The sequence below is a fragment of the Antechinus flavipes genome, chromosome 3 (genome assembly GCF_016432865.1).
Source record: "Antechinus flavipes isolate AdamAnt ecotype Samford, QLD, Australia chromosome 3, AdamAnt_v2, whole genome shotgun sequence".
Classification (NCBI taxonomy): Eukaryota; Metazoa; Chordata; class Mammalia; order Dasyuromorphia; family Dasyuridae; genus Antechinus; species Antechinus flavipes.
Window position 1 is genome coordinate 420,045,969 of NC_067400.1, and position 26,600 is coordinate 420,072,568.

At 35.9% G+C, this 26,600-nt stretch overlaps 1 protein-coding gene across 1 annotated transcript in view; it reads right to left on the reverse strand.

Moving 5' to 3' along the window:
- LOC127557786 (plasma membrane ascorbate-dependent reductase CYBRD1) overlaps positions 1-18,234 on the reverse strand; it is a 36,451-nt gene extending 18,217 nt beyond the window's left edge. Inside the window, exon 1 of the mRNA XM_051991098.1 lies at positions 17,936-18,234. Within this exon, the coding sequence (XP_051847058.1) occupies positions 17,936-18,131 (196 nt within the window). The 5' untranslated portion in view covers positions 18,132-18,234. The remainder of the gene's footprint in view (positions 1-17,935) is intronic.
- Between the last annotated feature and the right edge of the window lie 8,366 nt (positions 18,235-26,600).

Below are 26,600 nucleotides of genomic sequence, written 5' to 3' on the forward strand. Positions count from 1 at the left end.
TTATATGAATTTAAGGATAAATAAAAAATATTTTATTTCAAATAACACAAGCTAAAAACTTGCCAATTTATTTGGATCCTAAAGTAATACATACATTATTTCAGGAAAAATGGAAAGCTCATGATAGCTGCTGAATTTCCTAATCATTTTCCTTTTCTTCTTAAGTCTTGACAACTGTCTAAATACCACAATACCAGACATGCTATGGGCACTTTAAAATGTTTGCCAACTTGATTAACTGATGTGTGGTAAAGTTAGAGGACAGGTATTTACATAAAGCATTTGGATCTCTAGAGAAGGGGAATGGCTTATGTATATTTAAATAAAAATAGTTCATATTTTCATCACTTCTCACACTTTTTGGTCTCAGGATCATTTTATGTTTGACAACCCCAAAGAATTTTTGTTTATATGGGTTACTATTGACATTCACTATATTAGAAATTAAAACTGATAAAATTTTAAATTATGTATTTATCATTTAAAATAATAAATCCCATTATGTTAACATAAATAACATATTAAAAATAACTATATTTTACAAAACAAAAAAAGACAATGAAAAGAGTGACATTGTTTTATATATTTTTGCAAATCTCTTTAATGTGTGGATCAATAAAAAACAGCTGTATTATGTCCCTGACCTCTGCTATTTTTTGCAATGATTTGTTTTTATTGAAGTATATGAAGAAAATCTGGTCTGAATCCTTGTTTTTGAATCTGTTTTTGCAAAAGGAAGGCATATTTTAATAGGGAAATAAAGTCTTAGCATTATTATGGAAGTAATTTTTACTTTGTTGATCTCCTGAAAAAGTCTCTAGAATTTCCAAAAGCCCAGTCCATGCTTTGAGAACTGTTGGTTTAGGAAATACTTTTGTTACTGAAAACCTTGTAAATTCATCAATTAATTTTCTGAAAGCTGTCAGGGATTTCTGTGGCTTGGAGCTCTACTTGCTACTCTAAATCATCTCCAAATAGTCTCTTTATGGTTTATGGTCTCTGGCAGCTAAAAAGGAGAGTTTCTCCACCATTTTCCTACCAATGAAATCACAGACCCAGACAGAAACAACAACAACAAAAAATGAAGGTTACATTTTCCCTTAGAGCCAAAATTTATGCTAACATCATCAGGGATTTTATTTGATGTAACTAAACATGTAGAACTGGATTCATCCCACCTGATACTGTGATGTATAATTGTGGCCAAGTTACTTAAGCTTTCTGTACCACTTAGGAAACATAAAAATTCTAAATCATAGTTGCTGATCAGGAGTTTCCACAATAAGAATTTTCCTACTATGATGAAATCATAAGTCTGGGCTTTACAAAGAAACAAACAAACAAAAAACTCCATCAAATTCCCAAAAGACAATGTCAGTGTTCTTTTTATTCATTAAAAAAAAGTGTTGAACCAGAGGATACCAGTTTCAATAACTTTTCATTCTAAGATAACTAAATTGGAAGCAAAGGGAACAAATGAGCAGTGTAAGCTTGAAATCATAGAGCTATTATAAGGGACTTCAAAGGTCATCTAACCCATTACTCCATAATCTGTTCCTGCTCTTATAAATATTTAATAAATTGAATTATCTCATTCCCAAGAATGACTGTCTACAATGAGTATATTCCATATGTATGTGGAGTCTGATATCTTTCTTCTACTTTTTCCCATTGCAAGTCACCCACAGTCTGTCTATTGAGCTTTCTACAAGATTTTTCTCAAATCTCAAAAATAGACAGATTTGGGAATGTAGGATAATTTCTATGAAAATTTTAAGTGACCAGCATTTTCTAGACTTTTTTGGAGACAGGGAGAAAAAAAAGAAATGCTTCTGAAACAATTATCAAGATAACTTTCTTAAGAGGTAACCTGAACAATTCCTGAAAATCTGGAAGGCTACCCCATTTCCAAGACTTGCAAGTTTCCTATCATTGGATAAATTGGTTCAAGTTATCCTGATCATGGCTTTCTTTCAGGTGAGCTATTTCACTACTTATATTTCATCATTTCAACTGTAACTGCTTTCTTCAAGATGAAGGTTAACAGTGACCCCCTAATTGCAAAAGTCAATGGCTTTTTCTCAGTCCTTATCCTTCTTGATTGGCCTCCTGCTACGTTTGACACTGTTGACTAGACTCCCTATCATCCCCCACTCCTTCTAATACTCTCTTCTCCCTTGGCTTCTGTTATGCTACTGCTACTAAGTTATCCTAGTTTTCATGAAACATTTCTTATTGCTCTTTCTCTATTCCTTTCAATGATTTCTCTTTCTTCACCCACTTCCTTAATATAAGCATTCACTAAGGTTCTCTACTCAGCCTCCTTTACTTCTCTCTGTCTCTGTTTCTATCCCTCTGTGTGTGTCTCTCTCTGTCATTCTGTTTCTCTCTTTCTGTCTCTGAATCTCTGTGTCTATCTGTTTCTTTTTGTCTTTCTCTTACACATTCTCTCTCTCTCTCTTTCTCTCTCTCTCTCTCTCTCTCTCTCACAGACCTTTATTTTTCTTAGTTCTACTAATTATACCAATAGCCATCTGTTCACAAAACTTTTAATTCTGTTTGACTTTCTTTCTGCCTCTCTACATTCTATTAATTTCCTGTTCCACATATATTTCCATTTCTACTGATGTCATCATAATTTAAATCATTATTAACTCTCACATGACCATTATTCTCTCTCATCTTCCCTCTTCCAATCCATTTTATAACCTTCTGTTAGATTAATGTTCCAAATACATAGCTTTAGTTACATTAATCCTCTAACCAAAAACCTTCTGTGGCTTCTTATTGCCTACAGAATAAAATATAAATGTCTTAGTTTGGCATTTAAGTCTCACCCCAATTTAATGCCAGCCTACCACTCTATCCTTATTTCATATTACTCATTTTATGCTGGCCAAATTGGGCTGTTTATTATCTTCTGAATATGGTTTATGCCTTCTTATGTCTTTGCTTTTGGAGCATTCCTTGGAATGGCTTCTCCCTTCATCTGTTCCTGGTTAAACTCTCTCCATTCAATTCTCAGCTCAAATTCATCTCCTCCATGAAATCTTCCCTGATCCTTTAGCCATTATGAGCTTTCTCATCCCTGAACTTTCAATACTTAATGAGTTCTCTGAAATCTGAAGTTTTTTTTAATCATTTGTTCTCCATTAACTTGTTTCATACAGGTAGGTGCTTAATACATGTTTTGTTATTGCTTAGCATCTCCTCTAATCCTTACCATCTAAAACTGTTTGCTGTCCCTCTTCCAAAATTTTCTTGGAACTCCAAATCCCTCTTTATATCACTTTCCTTTTTATTTTATTTTCTAAATTTTTTTAAAATTTCAAAACATATTCATAGTTTTCAACATTCACCCTTGCAAAATCTTGTGTTCCAAATTTTTTTTCTCCTTCTTCTTATCCCCTCCTCTAGACAGCAAGTAATCCAATATGTTAAACATGTGCAATTCTTCTATTCGTATTTTTACAATTATCATGCTACATAAGAAAAATCAGATCAAAAAGGAAAAAAATGGGAAAAAATGCAAGCAAACAACCACAAAAAGTGAAAATATTATGAAGTGAACCACACTCAGTCCCCACAGTCCTCTCTTTAGGTGCAGATGGCTGTCTCCATCACCAGACCATTGGAACTGGCTATGTCATTGTTCCCTTCCATTAGAGCCTAAGGAAACCCAACTTATGAAGAAGAAAACCAACCAAAATGGTCTGGGTGGAAAAGGATTCCTTTGTTCACATTTCTGGAGAGAGCAGATCTCATGATCAAATCACATTCTCAGCAGAAGGTGCAGAAGACTTTAAACCCAACTTCTCATTAATATGTTCAGCCCTTAATAATTGTTCATCAATTAGGGTTCACTTTCACCTGTCAGGAGCACTTCCTTTTTAAAAAGTATTTAAGCAGTCAGGGGTCTCCATGGTTTGTCTTTGGATAAAGAGAGAGATCACTAATCATCAATTTATTGATTATCAGCTAGGCTGATCCCAAGCTCCCCTGGAATTCTTTCCTCTCTTATCTCCAACTCTTGGCATCTTTGGCTTCCTTCAAGTCTTAGCTAAAATCCCCCTTCTGTAACAAACCTTTTTCTGGCTCTCCTTAGTGTTGGTGCCGTGTCCTCCTTCAGATATTATCTTCAATTTAAATCCGGTTTGCATATCAGTGTGTGTGTGTGTGTACTTTGCCTTTCTTTACATAACCAGCATTGAGCACAGTACTTGGTACTTGTTAATACTTGGTAATTGCTTGTTGATTTGACTTGACTCCTACACTGACTCCTACAACTTTGGTCAAATTTTCAATTTTTCTCCTAATTATAACACTAAAACAAAATTTCCAAGCCTGTTCCCACTCTTTCAGCAGGCAGACAACATTTCTTTTCATCACATTTTGTTCTGAAGAAGCTCTTTGCTCTTGAAGGCAATAGTATGTCAAGGAAAATTCTAACTAAATGCATGTCATGAAATGAAAATACAGCCTCAGAGGATTTATATCATTCATGTTCTTATAGAAAGATGGAGACATTGCATAAACTCATCAATTTCTAAACATGCAGAACAAATCAAAAACAAAATGAAAGATTTTCTTAGTAAGAGGTATTCTGAATTGATATTGAAAAGTTTGTACTTTCAAAAAACTAGAAAGGATACTCAAAAATCATTTAGTTCATTCCTTTGATTCCAAGGACAATCATGTATAAGCCAACTATTAGAAATCCAGTCTATGCTTAAGTAAAACAAGATGTCCAAACCTCTCTTGGTAATAATTTTATTTGATCATTCTCACTCTTAGGAAATTTTTCTCTTTCCTATTCCCTCATGCTGAAATTTGAACTCATTACTGCTTGGCAGAGGTAACTAGTATTGGATGACTAAGACAAAATCCCAGGTCACAGATACAACATGAAGGCAAACTTCTGTCCGATCTATGATACATTGCAACTAACTGTGACACCTTACCTTGTCTTTGGTTGCCACCCCAGGGTTCCACTGCCGTAGCTCCCATTATGCAGGGACTACTTCCCTACAGACAACCCTTTCCATATGCTACTTCTGCCTCTGGGGATCAGTTTGTTGCTTGGGCTACAGGGGTTCAGGGCTAAACACACTGGGTGGTATCCCCCTTTCCACTCCTTTCTTCACCCAACTGGACCCACTTGAGCCCTATTGTCCTCTGTAGCCCATGTTACACTTCCAGGCAAAGGATCCAACATGTAGCCAAATCCAGTCAGTGACAAGTCTTACTGAATTTATCTCCGCAACGTATTTGTCATCCATCTTGTTTCCCCTGACACTGTTATCCTAGTTTATCTTCTCATCATTTCTTGCTTTCATTCTGCAACAACCTTCCAAATGATCTCTGCTTCCAGTCTCTTTTCTCCAACCTACTTTCCATCAAGCTACCCAGTCTGAAATTAATATCTGCTCTAGTCATTCTCGAGATCAAGAAGCCTCGGAGGATCCCTATTGCTATAAACTATGAACTTCTGTTTGGCACCTTAAAATCCAAATCTAGCTTCCAGGCTTATCTAGCATTACTCTATTTTTACACAGTCATTTTTCTAATCAAATGGGTCTGTTTATTATTTCACCATCTGCCTCCACGCTTTTCACAGCCTTTCTATAATGCCTGGAATACTCTTCTTCCTTACCCCAACTCCTAAAATCCCTAGCACCATTCAGGGCTCAGTTCATGTGACCCTACTCTGCTCTACTTGTTAATGCTAAAACTCATTGGTCTGTCTGGTTTTTTTGCCTTTGTATATACTTAATAGCTAACTGTCCATGCATAAGGCATTGTGGTAGAGTGGATAAAGAGCCACCCTAGAATTAGATTCATGGTTTGCTTCTAGCATATTATGTCTGTATGACCCTAGGGGAGTCACTTAATCTCTCAGAATGTGCAATTCTATAAGACTGTAAATCATAGAGTAAGTGCTGACCTGCCTTGGTAGGAGTTTCTCCACTTTGGCATATACTTTTCCAGTGAAATCACAGATCTAATTTCTATCATATTTCTATCTTTATCCTATGTACTTCTTATTTGCCCCCCATAAAATATAAGCCCCTCAAGGACATTTGTGTCTTTGCAAATCCAGTGTTTAGTACAGTATCTAGGATACAACAGACACTTAATAAATGCTTACTGAATTTAATAATTTAATTTGGATCTTTCTTCCTATCCCTTCCACCTCCTTTGTCAGATGGATTTCTTTTTGGTGACCAGAATTCCTAGTTTCTGATGCTCGGCATTCCACATACAACTGACATCTATAAACACTGATTGTTCTTCCTCAGAAAATATGAGGAAACATTCAACAAGTCTTTAATTCAACGTATGGCAATCTTTTTTCTAAGCTAAATATATCTTTACAAACCATTTAATGAATTATCTTAATGATGGATTATTAAAATGATTAAGTCTACTTTTACATATCTTTACTTTATGGAGAAATAGATCCCTAATTGGTGTGTAACATGTTCTACATTCAAACCAAAGTTCAGTCATCAAATTGATAAAATATCAATTAGAGCCAACTCCCATATAGTGGTTTCTTATGCAGTTATAGGTATTGTATTTCATTCTTCCACCCATTCAGCACAATAGTGGTGTTCTCTAGTAGCACAGACCTCTTTCAACAAGGCAGTCTAAGGGAATTTGGAATTTAACCACAGAAATCCTATAAAATCTGAGTTTTAGACTGATAGTCAAAACACTTAATGTATTCTTATTCTTACTGGATCTTTTGCATTTCTCCTGGTTTAGCACTTTTTCTCCTTGTGGACCCCATCCCTTTTTTCTAGTTGTCCTTTGCTGGACCATCTATCTTCTCTCCATATCCAACTCAGTACCTCATTAATTCCTTCCTCTCTTTTCACCCTATTGCCTCTGGGCTCTGATTTTCAAAGATTCAGCTAGAAATTAAGGTTAATTAACCCCTAATAATATATCAAGAGACATTAAAGAGTTAATGTTTTATGCCTTCCAGGCAATACCTTCCTTTTTAAAAGGGACTTTGAACTTAAGGAGCAAGCATAATTATTCAAAGGAATACTTAATTATAACTGTGGAAATTTCAAACACCTTAGTAGGAAAATGGAGACATTTGGGGATAGACTATTCTCTAATATTTCACAAGGGAGTAAAGTTAAAGCTTAGAAAAATATAACTTCTTAATATCAGAGATCACCTCCAACTACATGGAATCAGCAAAAATCTTCCATAGATGATTCATTCTGTTAAAGTAAAACTTTTTTCTTTGTACCTTCTTTTCCAAATACTCCTTAGTCCTTTCTACCCAAGACTCCCTCTGCTTTAACTTCATAGTCACCTCTTTTTTGCTGCCCATGATTTGACTAAAGTGTATTTTAGATCTCTAGTTTATTTTCCTTTTAATTTCTATTTTTATTATGGCCATAAGATGCAAGTTTCATGCCTGGATTCTTCTCTTAGTTTAAATGAGGAGAATCATAGAATCAATCAACCAATTAACAAACATCTAATTAAGCACCTACTATGAATCAGGTACTATTCATAACAGCTTCAAAGACAAAAATGAAATAATTCCCACCCTCCAGGAGTTTATATTCTTATGAATCATAGATTTATAGCTGTCAGAAATCATCTAGTCCAATTCCTTAATTTTACAGATGAAGAAATTAGTTTTCAAGCAAGTGAAATGAATTGCCCTATGTTTTCTCTCCCTCCCTCCCTCTCTCTCTCTCTCTTTCTCTCTCTCTCTCTCTCACACACACACACACACACACACACACACACACACACTCACACACACACAGCAAGCAATTTTGGCCTATCAGTCACACACAAGTACTACTTCTCTGCTCTGCCGTAAGTAGAGCAAAATTTCTGACATTCCTGAATAAAAAGGAATGGCTGGGTTAGAGTTCAGGAATGCAATTTCCCTTAATGAAGAATTAATATGGGATTGTCAAATATTAATAGTTTTAGTTATATCACTGGGAAAAATATTCATGGCATCTCCAGCCTCTTCTTTTCTTTCTGTCTGTCCTAGAACATAGCTTTTCAATATCACATTCTGAGCCCAAACAACTTGGTCTATAACAGGTCAAACAGGAGAACAAGCTACAATTTCAAATATAAATGATTCAAACAGGTTATAAGTGTCTGAGATAGAATAAAGTATTCCTCTGCTGTTTCCTTGATAACACTAACCTGGACACTGATTTTACACTATGTTCATGATCTATGCAGGATGATTACATCTTTATGTTAGCTAATTTTAAATTTTCCACCTATTCACTAGATAGACACATTTCTCTATTTTGGTATAAATGTAATAAGATGAGTTTGATAAACATCATTAAACTCAAAATGAAGAATCATCTACATCAGGTCTTTTCATAAGACCATTATTTGTTCTTTCTGGTGAATCCCAAGTCTCCTCAGCCACATTGTAAAAGGATGTATAAATGCAAAACAAAAATTTTTCTTAAAGAGAAGAGGATTACACATTAAATTTTGGCAAAAGGAATTCATTTTCAGAGCATTTTCATGTTTACAACATTTTCTTACAACAATCCTATTGAAGAAGTTAGTGGTACAAATATTTTTACTCATATTTTATAAAGAAAATTGAGTCTCTGAGGGGGTGAATCACTGGGCCAGCATTATTCAACAGTTAAGTGCTCAAGGTATGAATGGAACACAGATTTCTTAACTTTAAGTCCAGTGCATATTTATGTGGCCTCCTTTTGAGCAGAGGTTAAAAATTTAGCAAAAGAAGTCACAGTATCTTGTATGAATATTCCTCATCTCAAGTGTCTTTAGTTTCTAAAGAACTGTTATTTGGATCAGCTCCCCAGGCAAACCCTGATATTTGATCTGAGGGCCCCTTTGAGTGGACTTTCCCCTTCTTGGTTGCTGTCAGCTAAGATTTGCTGTTTCTGTAGGGCCCCTGTTTTCCTCTGGGTCAGAATCTGAAAGGCAAAGGTATGCTGGTTCTAAACGATAAACCCAGAAAGCAAATATTTAGAAAATTTCGTTGAAAAATTAATTATGAATGACAAATTACAGTAAGGCTCTATTCATAAGGTTACTTCTCTTCTTGGATTGCTGCATGTTAAAACTTGAAAAATTTCACAAAGAGAACTCTATTTGCAAAATAGAATGTTTTTCATTTTTAACATCATATGGCTGGGTACCTAGACAGCATATCACAAATCCTTACAATCCTTTATATATTATAATAATAACTCTTTTATCCAGCACTATTAGAAAATAAGCTACTTGACCTCAATTAATTTTCCAGACAGTTAAAAATCACCCATTTTAAGTACCAATACTTTTAAAATTTTTGATCATTTCAAGAAAAATCTTTTTAAAAATAGTTTGTACACTAACTTGCATCCTTAAGCAGTGATTTGAAAGAGTAACTTATTTAAGCTTTTCTTGATAATTCAAGATCATAATTATGAACATCAATTACTATACCCAGCTTTAATACAGTGGTGCTCTCAGGGGCCATTAAGGTGGGTGGGGCTATTTTCCCCACATTACTGGCTCCAGAACGTTAATGGGTTTTTTGTTCATGTATTAGCTCTTTATAGTTTTTCAGTCTCCTCTGTTGTCAGCTGTCACTTCTTCCATTCAACACATCTATTCCTAAAAGCCCAGCCTTCTAATAATTTCCACTCTAGAAATTCTTATAACTAAGATTACTAATAAAAACAGACCAGAGTAGGGGCAGCTACCTTGAACTACTACTATGCATAGGGATAGAGCCAGCCCTGAAGTCAGGAAGACCTGAGTTCAAATCGGACCTCAGACACTTAACACTTCTTAGCTGTGAGACCTTGGACGAGTCACCTAACCCCAATTGCCTCAGGAAAAAAAATAAACCAGAGATGGCTAAGTGGGTGGATAACCTGAGCTATTTAAGCGTTTCCAGTATTAATGAGATGATGAGACCCAATCTAAAGCAATGATGATAATGATGATGAAAATGACAATGAGGAAGCTGAGGTTCAAAAAGGTTAAACAATTTGCTCGGGATCACATACCTTATTAAGTGTGTATTAGGCAGAATTTTAACTTAAGTCTTCTTCACTTCAAGACTGGCACCCTCTCCGTGTACCACTTAGTAAGATCCCTATGTAAATGACATCAGGTTGTGGTTTGACACAGACATTTGTACTAAAGGAATCATACATACAAAAAAAGCAGCAGGAGAGAATATACTCAATCTTTCTAATGTTTCTCTAGACTGAGCTGTCAATCAGCAACAGTTTTAATTCTTTGTTAAATCATCAGTTAAATAGGGATTGCAGGAATGTCAATGGACAACCTGCCTTTTTCCTTCATCTTCCTTCCACTGATATAACTGAAAAAGGCTTTGGACAGCCTTAGGTGGCCCTTTGAAAATACAAAATTCTAATTAAAAAATTCTAGTGCAGCAATAGCAAATTCTCAGGATGCAACTTTATGAATTACATAATATGAAAAAATTAAAACTCAGAGAAGTAATGCGCCCAGGAACACCTGACTAGCAGGTGACAGAGACAGAATTTGCATCCCGATCCCCAACTACTGATCTTTCTTCTACTCCATGTTGCTGCTGCTTAATCTTGCCTTTACCATCTCATAAATAAGATGAATGAAAATTACTGCTGGCACATAAGCTCCCCCAAATAGAGCAATGACCACAAGTGCTCTAGTGATGTTACAATCCTGTTTCCAGATAAATGAAGCATTATATACTGCTTAATGTTTACTTAAAGTGGTCACATAATGACAATTCCTCTTTTTTAAATTAAGATTTTAAAATTAATCTCAAAAATAGGAAGTCATGGAATATATTATTTTTAAATACCACCAAAAAATTGAAACTGTTCTGTAAAGGAGATGAGAATTGATTGAAGGACTAAATAGGAATGTCTTTTTAACTTAGATGCTTATCTGAAGGCTTTTGCCTGATGCAGAGGGAAAAGAAAGACATCTTAATAAATGGGAGAGAGAGGAAATCAATAGCAGCTGTTTATAACTGAAACAAGAGTCTTCTGTCAGTCCTTCTAGTTACTTTTTTTTATCCAGAAAAACAAGTTGAAATATGAAGAGCAATGTATGTTTAAAGTAAATGAAAAACCTTTCATCTAAAGTTAAATTTCAGAAATCGGGTACTAGAGTATTATATAGGACTGAATATCTAAGAAACACTGGGTTCTAATGCTTTTTCATAATTAACCTTTTGGCAATCAGCTTCCCAAAGTAATGAACTTATCTGACTTTGAATTTAATTACTGGAAAATATCTGAGCTCCTGCTGCAAATGCAAATATAAAACTTGGTAACATGATAACATATTATTTCTCTAAGATAAAGTCCTGGGTTTGACACTTGATGATCCCACCCAAAATAAAAATACCAATGTTGCTAATGATTCTTACAGCATTTATTAAAGATCAGAAAATTTAGATTCAATTCAAATATTTATTAAATGCCAATTATGTATGTCATTATGTTTGCTAAGCAATAAAGATAGAAATAAAGATGAAAAAATGACACTGGCCTTTCTCTTAAGAAACTTAAAGTCTAACATGGGGGAATATCATGTATATAAATCTATGAACTTGTCAATAAGTCAACAGTTTCCCCACTCACTGGAGACACAAAGACAAAAGGGAAAGGGTCCTTTTCCTCTTAAAGAGCTTATATTTTATCAGGATGACACTCTTGTTTGTCTTATGATTGCGACATAGTGATGAATAATTAGTATGGTACAAAGCCAGAAATAATAAAGACAAATGAGTCGTCTCAGCTATGAAACTGATTTCCAGAGGGAGAGATCACTATCAATCTAAGGAGATAAAATTCCCCAAAGAATGGACTTCCAAAGCATCTTATTTCTGGTGAATCCATTTTTGCATTAAGCAGAAAACAAGAAATAAAAATCTTCCCATATAAAAAAACTTAATTCTTTGAATTAGTGTCCTTGGGCAGAGGCGCAGCTTGGTATGGCAGAGAGTAGATTGACCCGAGAGTGAGACCTACTTAAGAGCAATGTGACCACAAAGGAAAGTCATGTGTTGTAAAGGAAAGACTGCAAGATTTGGCATCAGAGGACACAAGTTTGAATCTCAGCTCTGCCATTTTGGCTAAGTCACAACTTTCCTAATATGCTACATTTTTAAAAAATTACTAAATATAAAAAATGACCTGAGGATAAGGCTGACTATAATGCCTATTTCATAGGATTCATGAGAATAGTTTTAAAGCAAGTAAATCCTTAAATGATTACCTATACAGTTTCCTACCTTATAGAAAAAGAAACTGAGTTACAGAACAACTAAGCCACTTGCCCAGCATCCTACAGGCTAGTAATTATTTAAACTGAGAGTTGAATTCAGGATTGTTGTGGAACTCAAACAAGATGTTCATATCTCTGAATATTAGAGTAAGAAGATGCCTCAGAAGCTCCCTGATCCACCTGCATTTAAGTAAAAATTGCTTCCACAGAATCCCTGGCAAGTGATCATCAAGAAAACTCAAGGAGCTGGCAAATTCCTGTGTAGCCTGGCCAAGAGAGGCCTACCCTGCCATTCCTATTCAGGAGACCATTCCATGATATACTGAGTCAAAAATCTCTGTGGTAACCACTGGCAGGGTTTTTGTATTACGGAAATAGCGACTAGCTATTCTCAAGTTTAAAAAAGTGGGGATGGGGGAGAAACAATTGGACATTTCTAAACACAGTGTTACTGGTAAAAACTTTGTATTATTTCAAATCCTATAAAATGTCAGCTAGTTAAAAATTGTTTTTAATGCAGACCATAAGAGCATAGTTGCTCTTTCTCTTCAAATATGTGAAAGAATTATACACAAAATGCAATTAAAAGTATATTATTACAAAAATAAGAACCCAGTAACTTACAGGGTTTGAATTATAATCAAATTTTAAGATATATTAAAGTCACTAAAAAATGAAAGTATCTAATATCCTCCCATCACTACTTTGAATAATATTAAACATAGTTTTGCTCTTCTTTGAGTGCGTAGGAAGAGATTATTGCTACTTAAAACTCTTCCTTAAAGTGCTTGGGGAAACTAGGAGTATCTATTCAGTAGACTTCAAGTTGAATTTAATTGGTTGAGACCCCCATGGAAACAAACTCTTCCAAAGGACCTGCTATGCCTACCAAGAAGAGGTTCTGTTTTGAAATAGGCCAGTTCAATAAGACTGGCACCCCGCATAAATACTATGAAGAAATTATTTGGATGATTTGTCAGTCTTATTTCCACATGTTGGCCACAGTTAAGTATCTCCTTTTGAAGTTACTAAGATCCTCAGTAAGAAAGCAATATTGAACCAAAACAATGATATTCTTTAGGTTTGCAAAAAACAAACCAAACAAAAAGTAATCAGATATTTTACACTGTATAGACAAAATACCTGAACAGATGACTGAATTTTTCCATCTAGACAACTGCATATCAAGTGAATCTAATTTTACTGGATTTTCTTAGGGGAAATTCTTAGGGAAGGAGCTGGCTTCCTCACCTCAGCTGAGCAGTAGAGTACTGCTGTACCAATCCCAATGTTTCTTCTTTGACCACTTGCAATGTTTCAGATACAAGAGAGCAAAGACCTGTTTTAGTCTACTCTTTTTAAAAAGTGAACCTTGTCTTAAAAAATAAATCTCAAATTCTATACAGAAAAACAAAAATTACCAATAAAAGAATGTGCTGTATCAATTAATAAACTTCATTCTGAGAAGGAAGAGTAACAACAGTACAAATATAAAAAACAATATATAAATATTTGCATATATAAAACAATTTGAGTAGAGAAAGACTAATATCATTTATTTAGGGGGCCAGGAGAAAGGTCTCTCCTAGAACAGAAGTTCTTAACCATGGACCCATGTGGCAGTCTGGTGAAGCTTCTGTATGCCTTCTCAAGGTAATATTTTTAAATTCTTAAAATAAAATGCACAAGATTACAAAAGAAAATAATTATAGTAAAATCGCTATAACTTTTTCCCCAAAAAAATATGTTCACACAGTTCCTAAGAACTCATGATGAGAAATGTCATGCACCTCCAGAAAAATAATTAGTGGACTCCAAGAACAAATCAAAGCATATTTCTCTCTCTCTCTCTCTCTCTCTCTCTCTCTCTCTCTCTCTCTCTCTCTCTCTCTCTCTCTCTCTCTCTCTCTCTTTCTCTCTCTCTTTTCCTCAACATGTGGAAATATTTTGCATGTTCACAAATAAAATGAGTATCATATTTTTTGCCATCTCAAGGAATAGAGGAATGGAAAGAGGGAGAAAATTTGGAACGGAAAATCAAAAGAAGAAATTTAAAAGCAAAACCACATAAGTTCACAGACCCCCCCCAGGTTAAGAGCCCCTCATGTAGAAGGGATGCTGTGCTTAGTGTCAGAGGACCAAGATTCAAGTGCTGATTCTGAATTACCTAGCTCTGTGATCACAGGCAAGTCACAACCTTTCTGAGACTCAAAGGTTTCAGCTAGGAAAGGGTTTCAGGGCAGCTAGGTAGTTCAGTAGATCAAGTGCCATTTGGAGTCTAGTGGACCTATCTTCAAATCCAGCTTCAGATACTACCTATGTGATCCTGGGATATTTGGAATATTTCTGTGCTCTTTTAGGGAATAATCTTAATTTATTTCCATAGTTGTGTCTCTAAAAATCCAATTTAAACATACTAATTTAGATGAAAATACTTCTTGCCCGACTCCAACAAAACCAACTTTAAAAGATTCCAACACTAACATATTTTTCCTCATTCAAATTCTATGGGATAGACCAGGAAGAAAAGGAGGAGATGGGGAAAGCATAAAGGAACCAAAATTTGATTTAAGCTCAGAGTTTCAACCTTTTATCAGAAAGCATATTTGATTATTCTAGGCTTTTAAAAATGTGAACCGCTTATTAGAAAGATCTTTTTTATTTGTTTGATTCCTTTCTGTGACCTTCTTTTTCAAAGTTGCTTCTCAGATTTTCAGGTGATAAAATGTAATGAGAATTACTCTTTTTATGGAGGAATTAAAAAACCCTTTTCAAAGTTCTCTTTGCCACTCTTTTCATTCAACTCAGAAATTATTATATTTCCACTGGGTTTCTTAATTTCCTTAAGTTTGGAGTTTTTCTAAGTCTATGTGTAATTTCATTGGTTTAGGAACTTCCTCCACCAAAACAAGTCAGCCTTTCTTGAAATTCATAGTCTTAGGTATTTGCCTAGAGCATTGAAAGTTTAAATGATTTGCTGAGGGACACACAACCAATATATGTCAAAGATAGTATTTGAAGCCAGATAGTTAAACTTTCATTGTGAACATTTAGACATACACAATCTGGAAATGCTACAAATTGAGGCTTGATTTATTTTGTTATGTGAATTTTCTCTATTTAAGAAAGTGATTGAGAAAATGTTAAAAATGCAAATTAAATTTATAAGTGTGTTGTGAGTACATCTTTTACCCTTCCTCTCCCTCCCCCTACAGAGAGCCAGTCATTAAACATTTGCCAGCATATCATTGCCTCAAAGTTCCCTTTGGTAGGTACCTGAGCAACTCTAAAGGTTTGGTCTGAACAGTTAGAGAAGCTTTTCTTTTTACTTTTACTCAGTAGGGTGAGTGTTTAAAGTGATCTTAACCTCTCTGGCTCAGACTTCAGATGATCTTCCAAGAACGAAATTATGCTTCAGTGGCTTTGGATAGAGTAATTTATCAGCATAATTTCCTCTTTTCAGTTTCACAAATAATGCCTATGAATTATGCTAGTAAATGGGGTATGGAATGGTCACTGGTACTCTTGTGATGTCTCATTTATTGTTACATGCCAGAGAAAGCTCCTAAAAAGATAGATAGTGCATTAATAGCATCCTCCACTACCTGTCACTGCTGGAAGGGAGATTGCTACTTCTGTAAGTACTAAAAGGCCCTCATACAGGCTTGACCTGAGGACTTTCCCCCACCCCAAAGGAATGAGCTAGATATACTTCTCTCCTGTAATACAAAGTTAAACATCCAAGGCCATCTAATGTTAATGGGAGGAAAAATCTTATGGATAACTAAACATGGTTTCCAAATTTCTTTTTTAAACATTTCTAGATGAATTTAATGTCTGACCAAAGTACAAATTTAAATCCCAGGACACTAAACAATAATTTCAGAAAAGATGGTTCCAGGTCCCCATTAATTACAGAGCAAATCTATGTATAGTGGAGCTGAGACTTCTTTCATCACCCCTATCTACTATGCCCAACTTGGAAGACTTAAAAAAGATTTATGCTGTGGGATATGACTCCCAAATATATTATTTCTCAGTCCTTTCTTCCTCTGCCCATAACGTTACACTGTAGGACATTATAATGTAATTGTAATTAATTACATTAATTCCCACACTTTTCCTAAAAATATCTTTAGCCAGCAGACTTGCTGACCCACTTGGGTCATGGACATATTGTGATTTGTAAAACTTTTGATTAGATCTAAGGCTTTAAAGATTAATTCTTATAAAGAATTTAAAAACTTTCTATGTTCTTACTATTTTGAGTTGTTTTATAGTAATATACTATATTTAGTCCTCAGTCCTATGCTTCTTACACCCAAAAAAAAGTCTCAAGGCACAATCCAACACAGAACAGGAAAATGAATGCTTTTATCTTCCAAAGAAAAGAACTTTGCTGTGTCACATCCCTTTGACTTCTACAGTACCAGAAGCTAGAATAAACCACATCCTTCCCAAAACAAATATTGAAATGACCAAACAGAAGGGTATATTGTCCAAAGCAATTACTTTACTTTTAACTTAACCTCTCTGGGCTTCGGGTTTTCCTCTTCTATAAAATGAAGGGAATGACTTCTAAAATCCCTTCAATTCTAAATCTGTGATCCTAGGATTCTGTGATCTCCCAGGACCGATGGCAGTCTGTATTCAGTCATGCCCAAAAGGAAATCATGGAAACCAGCAGCAACTCAGCTCTTAACTACATTCAACAAAAGCAAATAAGGAGTAAATCATCCAATTCCACATCTAGTCAAGCCTAAAAGACTCTATGTTCCTCTTAAATACTTTTAAGGGAGCTCAAATGATTTTTTTTTTTTTAAGGAGGAACTGAGAAGCAAAACAAATGAATACTTTTACTGCGGTTACTGTATAACTTCATATATTATTTTGAAAATATGTCACTGATGTGAAGTTTTTTCCAAGAACTGGACTCCGCCCTGGCCAGACCCAGAACCCTTCTCCTTTTGTCCCGCTGGCCCAGACGGTGCAAGAGAGGATGGATGTAAATGCAAGGAGGTGGGGGAAATTAGAGAGGCGGGGGGAGGGGCGGTGAGGTCAAGAGCAGCCTCAGCATCTGGGGCGCTCCCGGGGCAAGGGAGACGCCACCCCGCGGAAGCACCCCCTCAGCTTCGGTCTCTGGTCTGTATACTATGCCTGAAGATCTCCAGTGACTTGGGCCAAACAGCTAAAAAAGTCTAGACGGAGCCTGCAACAATCATCTCCCCACATCCAGTCCCAAGGCGGCTCTCCTCCTCCACCCTCTCCGGCGCGCGACCTACAAAGTGTTCTCTTCCGAGACAAACTCTTAACCTCTGCCTCCCTCTGCAGCCTCCCATGCCAAGCTTCTCCCCACTGGTCCCGCGCTCCCATTCCTCCCCCTCCACCGGGGCTGCTTCCCAAAGGCTTTTCTCTCTTGCGAAAGCAACAAGCGGTTCTGCGCGGGCCTGCCATCTGCGCTTTATACACTTTTGCACGCAGCATGCTCTTGGCCAGTGCCCTCCGCCCCCGAGCGGTCCCGCTCTGGCCATACCCCCGAGAGCCCCAGTACCGCGCTCCTCAGTCCTCCCCGCCTCGCGCTTTCCTTCCAGGACCCTTGGCCTTCCTCCCCGCACCCCGGCAGCCCCAGCTCCCACGTAATTTCCAGTACCGAGGCCCTGGATGAAGACGAAGCCGGTGACAGTCAGCACTGGATGCCAGTTAAACTCCGGGGAGCCCCCGTCCCAGCCGAGCCCATCCCGGTAATGAAGGACCCAGATGAGGGTGAAGAGCACCGCCAGGAAGCCGAGCAGTACTGCAGACACGAGCAGACCCAAAAAGCCCCGGTAGCCCTCCATAGCCTTCATCGCCCCATACTCCGCACGCTAGCCTGGGCCAGTCACGGGAGCCCGAGCCCCGGGCAGAGACCAGAAGGCGCAGTAGGGCCACAGCGGCTGCTGGCCACTAGACTGGGTGGCGGGGCGGGGGCAGCTTCTTCTTCTCTGGGCTGTCCCCGCCCGGGGGAGGGGCCCAGCAACTCTTCTTCCTAGCCCTGGGATGTCCTGCCTCTTGAGGGAAAGCTTGAAGGAGGGATGGGCAGGGGAGAAAAGGAATTGGGCAGTTGGCCCTTAAAGGAACTTTTCTCGGAAGAAAAGAAAGGATCTCTGCGCCTCAGGGCTGTTTCTTTAGTCCGGCTGAACAACTCTCCATCACAGAGACTGTCCCCGGTGTTCCACTTACTTAACATTTCTTATTTTAGTGTAGTCCCTCCCAGCAGAAACGCTCGGGGTTTAGGTCTAGCGGGTTTTGTTTATTTTTGCCTTTGGTCCTTTTTCTTTCGCACTGAAAATGAGACCTGTATGAGGGAAGTTGGGGCGAGGAGAGAAGGGCAGGGAAGAAGAATGTTGCAGTAGAAGCTGAGCTGTATTTGAATTCAGAGTTTGAATCATTTTGAAGAAGTCATTTAACCTCTCTGGCCCTCAGTTTCCTCCTCTGAAAATTGATAGGATTGACCTAGAATCCAGAAGATCTCTATCCCTGCTAGCTCAAAGATCTGTTTGGCTGTGCTTGTATCCTATAAAAGTTGTTTTTAAGTGGGTCCCGATCTTGATCTGTATGGATAATTTAGGGTGTAGCATTGACAAGGAAACATCAGGAATGTAAGTGCCTTATCTGGGATGCTGTCCTGTTAGGGCTTTAGCTCCCCAAATGAGCATGTGGATTTCAGGCTTTATGGGGATAAGATAGATGTCTGGTTCTTGTAACTTAATATTTGGTTTAAGGATAGAGTTTAGCACTTGCGCAGGATTGTACAATGGGGGAAAAAGCACTGGATCTGTCTGGGTTCAAATTCTGCTTTCTGAAGCTTAATACTTAACTACACTGGCTTTCAATTTGCTCAAATCTAAAACGAGAGAGGGGGTTGGCTTAAATGACTTCTAATATCCTTTCCAACACAGCAGCTATGATCCTTTAAATTCAAATTCTCTAACTACAAAGCCAGGATTTTTTCCACTGCTTCATATTATCATCTAAAAAATTCTGCCCATTTCACAGATAATTAAACCGGGATTTAGAAACTATTAAGGAACTTTGAGAGTAGGTCAGAGGTGGTACAATAAGTGCTCTCACTTTTTCATTTTGTTGCTATTATACATATCCTCCTTTCATTTTTATATTTTTGCCTCTTTCCATAATAATAATAGCCTTCAGATTTACAAAGTACATTGTACCCAAAAGCTCTATGAAGTTGGCCACATAAGTATCATGCAAAAATTTTGATCATGATTTTTCATGGGACAACTCAAGCTTAGAGATGTTGGAACTAGTCCATATTCACATAGCTAGTTAAGTGTTCTATGTCAGTCGAGCTGGAATACTATTATTCTGATACAAAGACCAGTGTTTTTATTACCATACTAGCTACCTTTTCTATATAGCTAGTTCTCTATTTCTAATACAGTAATTAGTAGCTTGTCAATGTCTTTCCTAAAATGTTTTGCTTAAAAACAAACATGAGAAATTACATTTTGCTGAAAGTGTTGACAGGGCAATTCTTCATTTGGGCTTTCACTCTGATTGATGAGGCAAAACTTAGAACAAAAAGAATTAAAAGGATTTTATTATAAGCAAGTCAAAATAGCAACGCCTTGACAGGCTGATTATTGAAGATCATCAATGACTTCAAGGTGCAGACAGCTTTTATTGGTAATTTTAAGACAATCCAGGAAGTCCACCTCAGCAAAAGAGGTTAGGCCCTTGAATCTCGGTTCCTCCTAAAGGTAGCAAGAATGTGAAAATTTGTAGGTAAAGTTACGTGACAAAGAGCAGGTGATACAAAAAGCTACAGACTCCATGTTTCCTTCCCTACCAGAGACTCCCTAATACTGATTATTAAGCAGGGCTGGGAACAATGGGAGGTTGAGTCTCCATAACTCTCAACAAAAGGATACCAGAGAAAATGAGTTAATGTCAATACTTAATGTGGCATAAGATTTAAATTCTTAAAAGAAGTTAAATTTCAGTTAATGGAAGAAATAGATAAAATTACAATAATGAAGGATCTCAATAATAATCTTTTCAGAGTCAGGCAAATCTAATATAGTATTTCTTGTCTTACTCCATAAATATCTCTGTAATACATATGTAAAATATATCCCATGTCAGATACGTACAGTTAAATTTGAGAGTAACATAAACATTTCTGAAATTTGGCTCATCTCTCTCCAAGGGAGATTTCTGATTTGACAGGAGCAAGAAAAAGGCTTTGTCTTTCTTATATGCTATCCAGATTACCAATGTCTGCCTTAAATTGTGGTGAGTACCAAGTTCTGCACATTTCGATTACAGTTCTACCAGGGCAGGGGACAAAAGGACTATCACTCCCTTCTTTTTGGAAATGATATAGCCCAAAGATCCATTAGCTTTTTTGTCTGCCAAATCACAGTCATATTAAAGTCCACCAAAATCCTAGGTCTTTTCAGACAAATTGCAATGTAACTGTGCCTCCCCCATTTTGAATTGGTTATGAAAGACTTTTACTACATTTTACCAAATTACTTTCCAGAAAATTGCTATGTAGATTATCTGCTTCTTTCTCATAGGATGTTTGACATTGTGTTTTATCATTTTTTTTAGCTAGTATGATAGGTATATGTGCTTATGCATATATGCATGCATATGTATACATATGCATGTGCATGTACATGATGTATACACACATATATGCATATGTATATAATGTATACATTATATGCTACTATATGTTACTGTAAACTTATGTTTCTTTGCAGAAAAAGATAGTTTCAAAGAAATCTAGGTAGGTGGAGCATATCCAGAGGACAACAAGTACAACAAAAAGCATGAAAACCAAGATTTATTGAAGGAACTAGAAATACTTGACCTAGAAAGAGAAGAATTAAGAGTTCTTCTTATAATGTGTTGCATGGGAAAATTGACTTCTAAAGAAGGAGAAAAACAAAAGATGAAGCACAGGTTTGGTAACTTGTCACTTTTACAATGGGAGGTTTAGACATAGGGTGCTCATGAAAGACATCTTTAATTTAACTAAGCTCCATGACATATAAACCAAACTAAAAAAATATGCTGGCTAACTCCATTTGGAAGCATTATAATGCATAAAGTAGCAGATTATGCCATTATTAAGCAGTAGACTAAAATGTTTTTAGAATTTTATTTGCCTATCCCCTATATTACAGGTTTGGCTTTATAGCTGCAGGATTAAATGCTACAGCTAAATTCTCTGTCATTTGTGTATTTTTAAAGCCTTTCATATTTAATTTCTGAACATATGTGAGTTAAGGCATCCTTAATTTACAAGGTCCAGGAACTATATCTATTGCATGAAGGGAACATGAAAGAGAGAAAGAGAAAGAGTGCATATTTGATCTAGTAGAGATAAGAGATAGCAAAAATCCAGAATTTAATTATATTTCTGAAAAGCCTACCTTCACATTTCCTACCCTACCTTATTGTTGAATTGACTTTTTTACATAGGCCTTAGAGCCTGAGGGAAAAAATGTGGCTTCATCCCCATCACCTGACATATAGTGGATTATGAATACCAGAAACCAGTCTGACATATTGGAAATTTCTTAAACAATTCTCTGGGTACACAATATATCTCTTGATAATATGACTAAGATATACACTGGATCTTCTTAATCTTATGCTATTGTTAAACACAGAGTTGCAACATAACTTCAAGAGATTTTTTGCTTTGGTTTCATATTTTCCTGTTACTTCATTTTGGTATAGCATGTCTGTGAGCAATGAACAAAAAGTTATATTTCTTATTCTACCTGTTCCTAAATAAACAGGTACTATTGTGAAATGGAAGTTCTTTTTGAGCACACACACACAGACACACATGCACATGCACTATTTCCTTTGCAGCTTAATTTTTCCTTTATTCCTATTCAGTGTCAATGTTCTGCCTCCTACTTGCCTATGATCACCACTCCAGTTGACCTTCCACATGCAGTACACTATGGTCCAGACCCATCTCTTTCCCTAGTCCAGAAAAATTTACCATTCTTGAGTTTCATTCCTTTTCATCAAATGATTACCTTTGGAAACATCTGAGAGTTCAATCCCCACAGGTCTTATCAACTGAAAAATGGCTTAATATATCACCACTTCAGAGATATTTACATTTAGGAAAACTATAGTAACTGAAATTGTAACACTTTGCTCAAAGGAATGAATTTCCTTTGATAGACTTTCTGGCACTATGGCCCACTTTTTTATAACCCTAGTACTTAACAGTGTCTGGTGCATAGTAAGTGTTTAATAAATATTTAATTGTAGATTGGTATTCCAGAAGCCCATTTTTCTCTTGATTGTGTATAAAACTGGCCTTTTCTGTAACAAAAAATGAAAACAAAATAAACAAAATTACTGTACCTTGCAATATCCAAGCTTCAAGAAGCTGAGCAATTGCTTTTTTTTCCCCCCTGACCCATTTTAGACTTGCTTTCCATATCCAATAAATAGTCAAGATTGTCAAAAGGAATGAAAGGAACTATCTCATTTATATAGTGCTTTATGGTTTTTCAAACAAATTCTAAAGTGGAACTAGCTTTTTTATATCCTATGAAAAAGATGGATTTTGATTCTAGCAGTGTTTTATAAGTCAGAAAAATAAAGCTTAGTTCTGGGGGCTGTGACAGATAGAAGCATATACATTGCACTCCCTGTTTAATTACATCAATATTCAGGTCCTCAGTGACAGTTTTGTGGAAATATTATGCCATTCAAGTTTGTATTTTTTATAGTTTTCCAGTTTGGCATTGCAAAGAACAGTTAATATAAGGAAATAATGGTGAGAAAGAAAATCAATCCAGACTCAGATTCCAGGCTTACTATGGAATGCACTAATCAGAGCTGAACATTGTTCAACACCACACTGAGACTTTAATTCAATTGTATTTATACTGACAAACATGTGGGAGGCTTAAGTAACTTGAGATTGTGAAATCAAGCCATCTGTAGTGGAAGAGGCCAATGAGGGGAAAAATGAAAGCACTGCATTTCTGGAAAGTTCCATTAAAGTGAGATTGTTTCAGAAATGCATCCACTTAATACCAGATTTAGTATTAAGTCAAACATATATCTCAGAAAATTAAAAAAAAATTCTTACATCTTTTATGTTCCCCAATATATCTTCCATTCCTCCCATATTTCCTTATAGCAAAAAATAAAAGAGGAAAAAAAATTCAGCAATATTTTTAAAAAGGTTTTTTTCCTACTGTTTTGCTAATGCATTAATACATATATATTATTTTTCTTTGAATGTATGCCAACAGTTCATTTCAAAAAAAGACACATATTACAATGTAGGGCAAATGGGATTAATTGCTCTTGTAACACTTTTAACTAATATTGATTTTTAAAAAAATTTCCTTTTTATTGTTATGGAATATTATTGTTCTATAAGAAATAATCAGCAGGATGATTTCAGAGAGGTCTGGAGAGACTTACATGAACTGATGCTAAGTGAAATGAGCAGACCAGATCATTGTACACAACAACAAGATTATATAATGAACAATTCTGATAGAAGTGGCTCTTTTCAACAATGAGATGATGCAGATCAGTTCCAATGATCTTGTGATGAAGAGAGCCATCTACACTCAGAGAGAGGACAGTGGGAACTGAGTGTGGATCATAACATAGCATCTTCACTCTTTTTGTTGTTTGCTTGCATTTTATTTTTCATTTTTTTCCTTTTAGATTTGATTTTTTTGTGCAGCAAAATAATTGTATAAATATTTATGCAAATATTGGATTTAACATATATTTTTACCATGTTTAACATATATTGGATTACTTGCCTTGTGTTCTAATTCACCCTTTTTTCCCCCACCTCCTCCCCTATGAACATTGATCAGAGCAACAATAAGATTATGTGATGATCAATTGTGATGGACATGGCTCTTTTCAACAATGAGGTGATTCAGGTCAATTCCAATAGATTTATGATAGAGCCATCAGCATCCAGAAAAAGTCTATGGGAACTGAGTGTGGATCACAACATAGTATCTTCACCTTTTTTTGTTATGGTTTGCTTGCTTGTTGCTTTCTTTCTCCTTTTTCCCCCTCTTTTCATCTGATTTTTTTCTTGTGCAGCATAATTGTGAAAATATGCATAGAAGAAATACATGTGTTTAACATATATTGGATTACTGGCTGTCTAAGGGAGGTGGTGAGGGAAAGGAGGGGAAAAATTTGGAACACAAGGTTTTGTAAGAGTCAATGTTAAAAACCATTTTTGCATGTATTTGGAAAATAAAATGCAAAAAAGAAATAGTAATAATAATACATAGTCTAGTAAAGCATCAGGCATTGACCATGCGGAAAATATAGATCTCATTTTGCATCATCTTCTGTCAAGAAATGTACTCTATGCTTCATTAGTCTTCTAAAATCATGATTAATCACTGCTTTGATTAGAATTCTAAAGTCTGTCAAATTATTTGTCACTTTGTAAGTTGGGTTTTTTTTTTCATTTCATTCTGCATCAGTTTATGGAAATCTTTTGATTTTTATCTGAATTCTTCATATCTGTCCTTTCTAATGTGATAATATTTATTCCATACCATAATTTATTCATACTTTTCCCAAAGGATAGAAATCTATTTTTTAAGAAAACCTACATTGTTTCCAGTATTTTGCTACAACAGAGTGTTGTTATAAAATTCTGATATATATGGGTCCTTTCCCTCCATCCTTGTTTTCCTTGATATAAATTAATATCACGGTTTCAAAGAATGCATACATTTTAATACCTTTTTGGGAATAGTTCCAAGTTGTTTTCCAGAATACTTGGACCAATAGACTTGGACCTTGAATTTGTAACCTTCTTTGGCCCACTCAACTTGGAATTTCTTTCTAAGGCTTCCTCCCTTCTTCCATTGGTGAATTTCTCTTGGGGCCTCCATTTTAGAAAGCATTCTTTGCTGTTCAACCTTAATTCTTCTGCCTTTGCTTCTGCCTTTCCAGATTTGGACACCATTACCTTTTCATCTCTTCCTTCCTTCTTTCCTGATTTTTAGCTCTCTTATTATGTTATTTTCCTCCATTAGAATGTAAGCTGCTAAGGGGCCTGCAGGCCCCTTTTTGCTTATATTTTGTACCTTCAAACCTTAGCACCATATACAGGATCAGTCCATAGCTCCACTAATAATATATTAGTGTGTCTGTCCTTTTTTGTTGTTGTTGTTGTTGTTGTTGTTATTGTCTTTTGCCAGTCTGATGAGGGTGAGGTGGAACTTCAGAATTATTTTCAATTTCATATATTTTTCTTCATCAACAGGATGATCATGAGCCACATCTAAATCATAGCCCTTTTTACCAGTATATTTTGGTCTTGCTAGACCGTAGTATAAAATATGTATGTAGGCTAGTGTAATTTAATACAGATAAATGAATATAATATTAATTGAATTCATGGTTGGACCAAGTGAAATCCAGTAATTTTGGAGTTAGAAATGGCTCACTTGTGAGACTCTTGAAAGCTAATGCTAAGTTAAAAAGTCATTCTTTAGTAGCATAGTTTATTAATATGCATCTTTGAAATTGCTGTGAAACAGAACCTTTAAACGATTTTGCTTTAGGGCTAAATTCTAGGGTAAAAGGGAAATGCTTGAGGACTTTTGTTTTTATCTTCTTTCCCTACCTTTGTGAATACTAGAATTTTAATTTACCTTTGTTAAGGAAACAGTATTCCAACTGATTTTTCTAATCTCTAATTCCAGGTGGCTATGAAAGACTAGGGAAAAGTTTTCATTTACCTTCTGCCACAAAAATAAATTTAAAATGACAGTGAATAAAATATTTTCTTTTATTGAAAGAGTAAGATACACAACATACAGAAGCCAATGGACATAGTAGTTATTATTTGATAAACCCCAAGACCTGAGCTACTGGATTAAGAACACATTATCTGACAAAAACTATTGGGAAAATTTGTAAGGACTTTGGCAAAACAAACAAACAAACAAAAAACAAAAACAAACAAACAAAAAACTTGGCACAGATCATATCTCAGGCCATATGCTAAAGAACTCCAGATGGATAAATCAGACATTAAAGGTGACCTCATAAACAAATTAGAGAAACAAGGAAGTCATTGCCTTTCAGATCTATAAATAGAGTTCATAACTAAACAAAGGACAGATAAAATGGACAATTTTGATTATGTAAAATTAAAGATTTTTGCATAAGTTATAATTCTCTTTCTTGACCAATTCTGAACTTTGAAATCATGCTTCCAGGGCCATGGTATCCCTGATTTCCCCTCAGTGCTTGGAGTT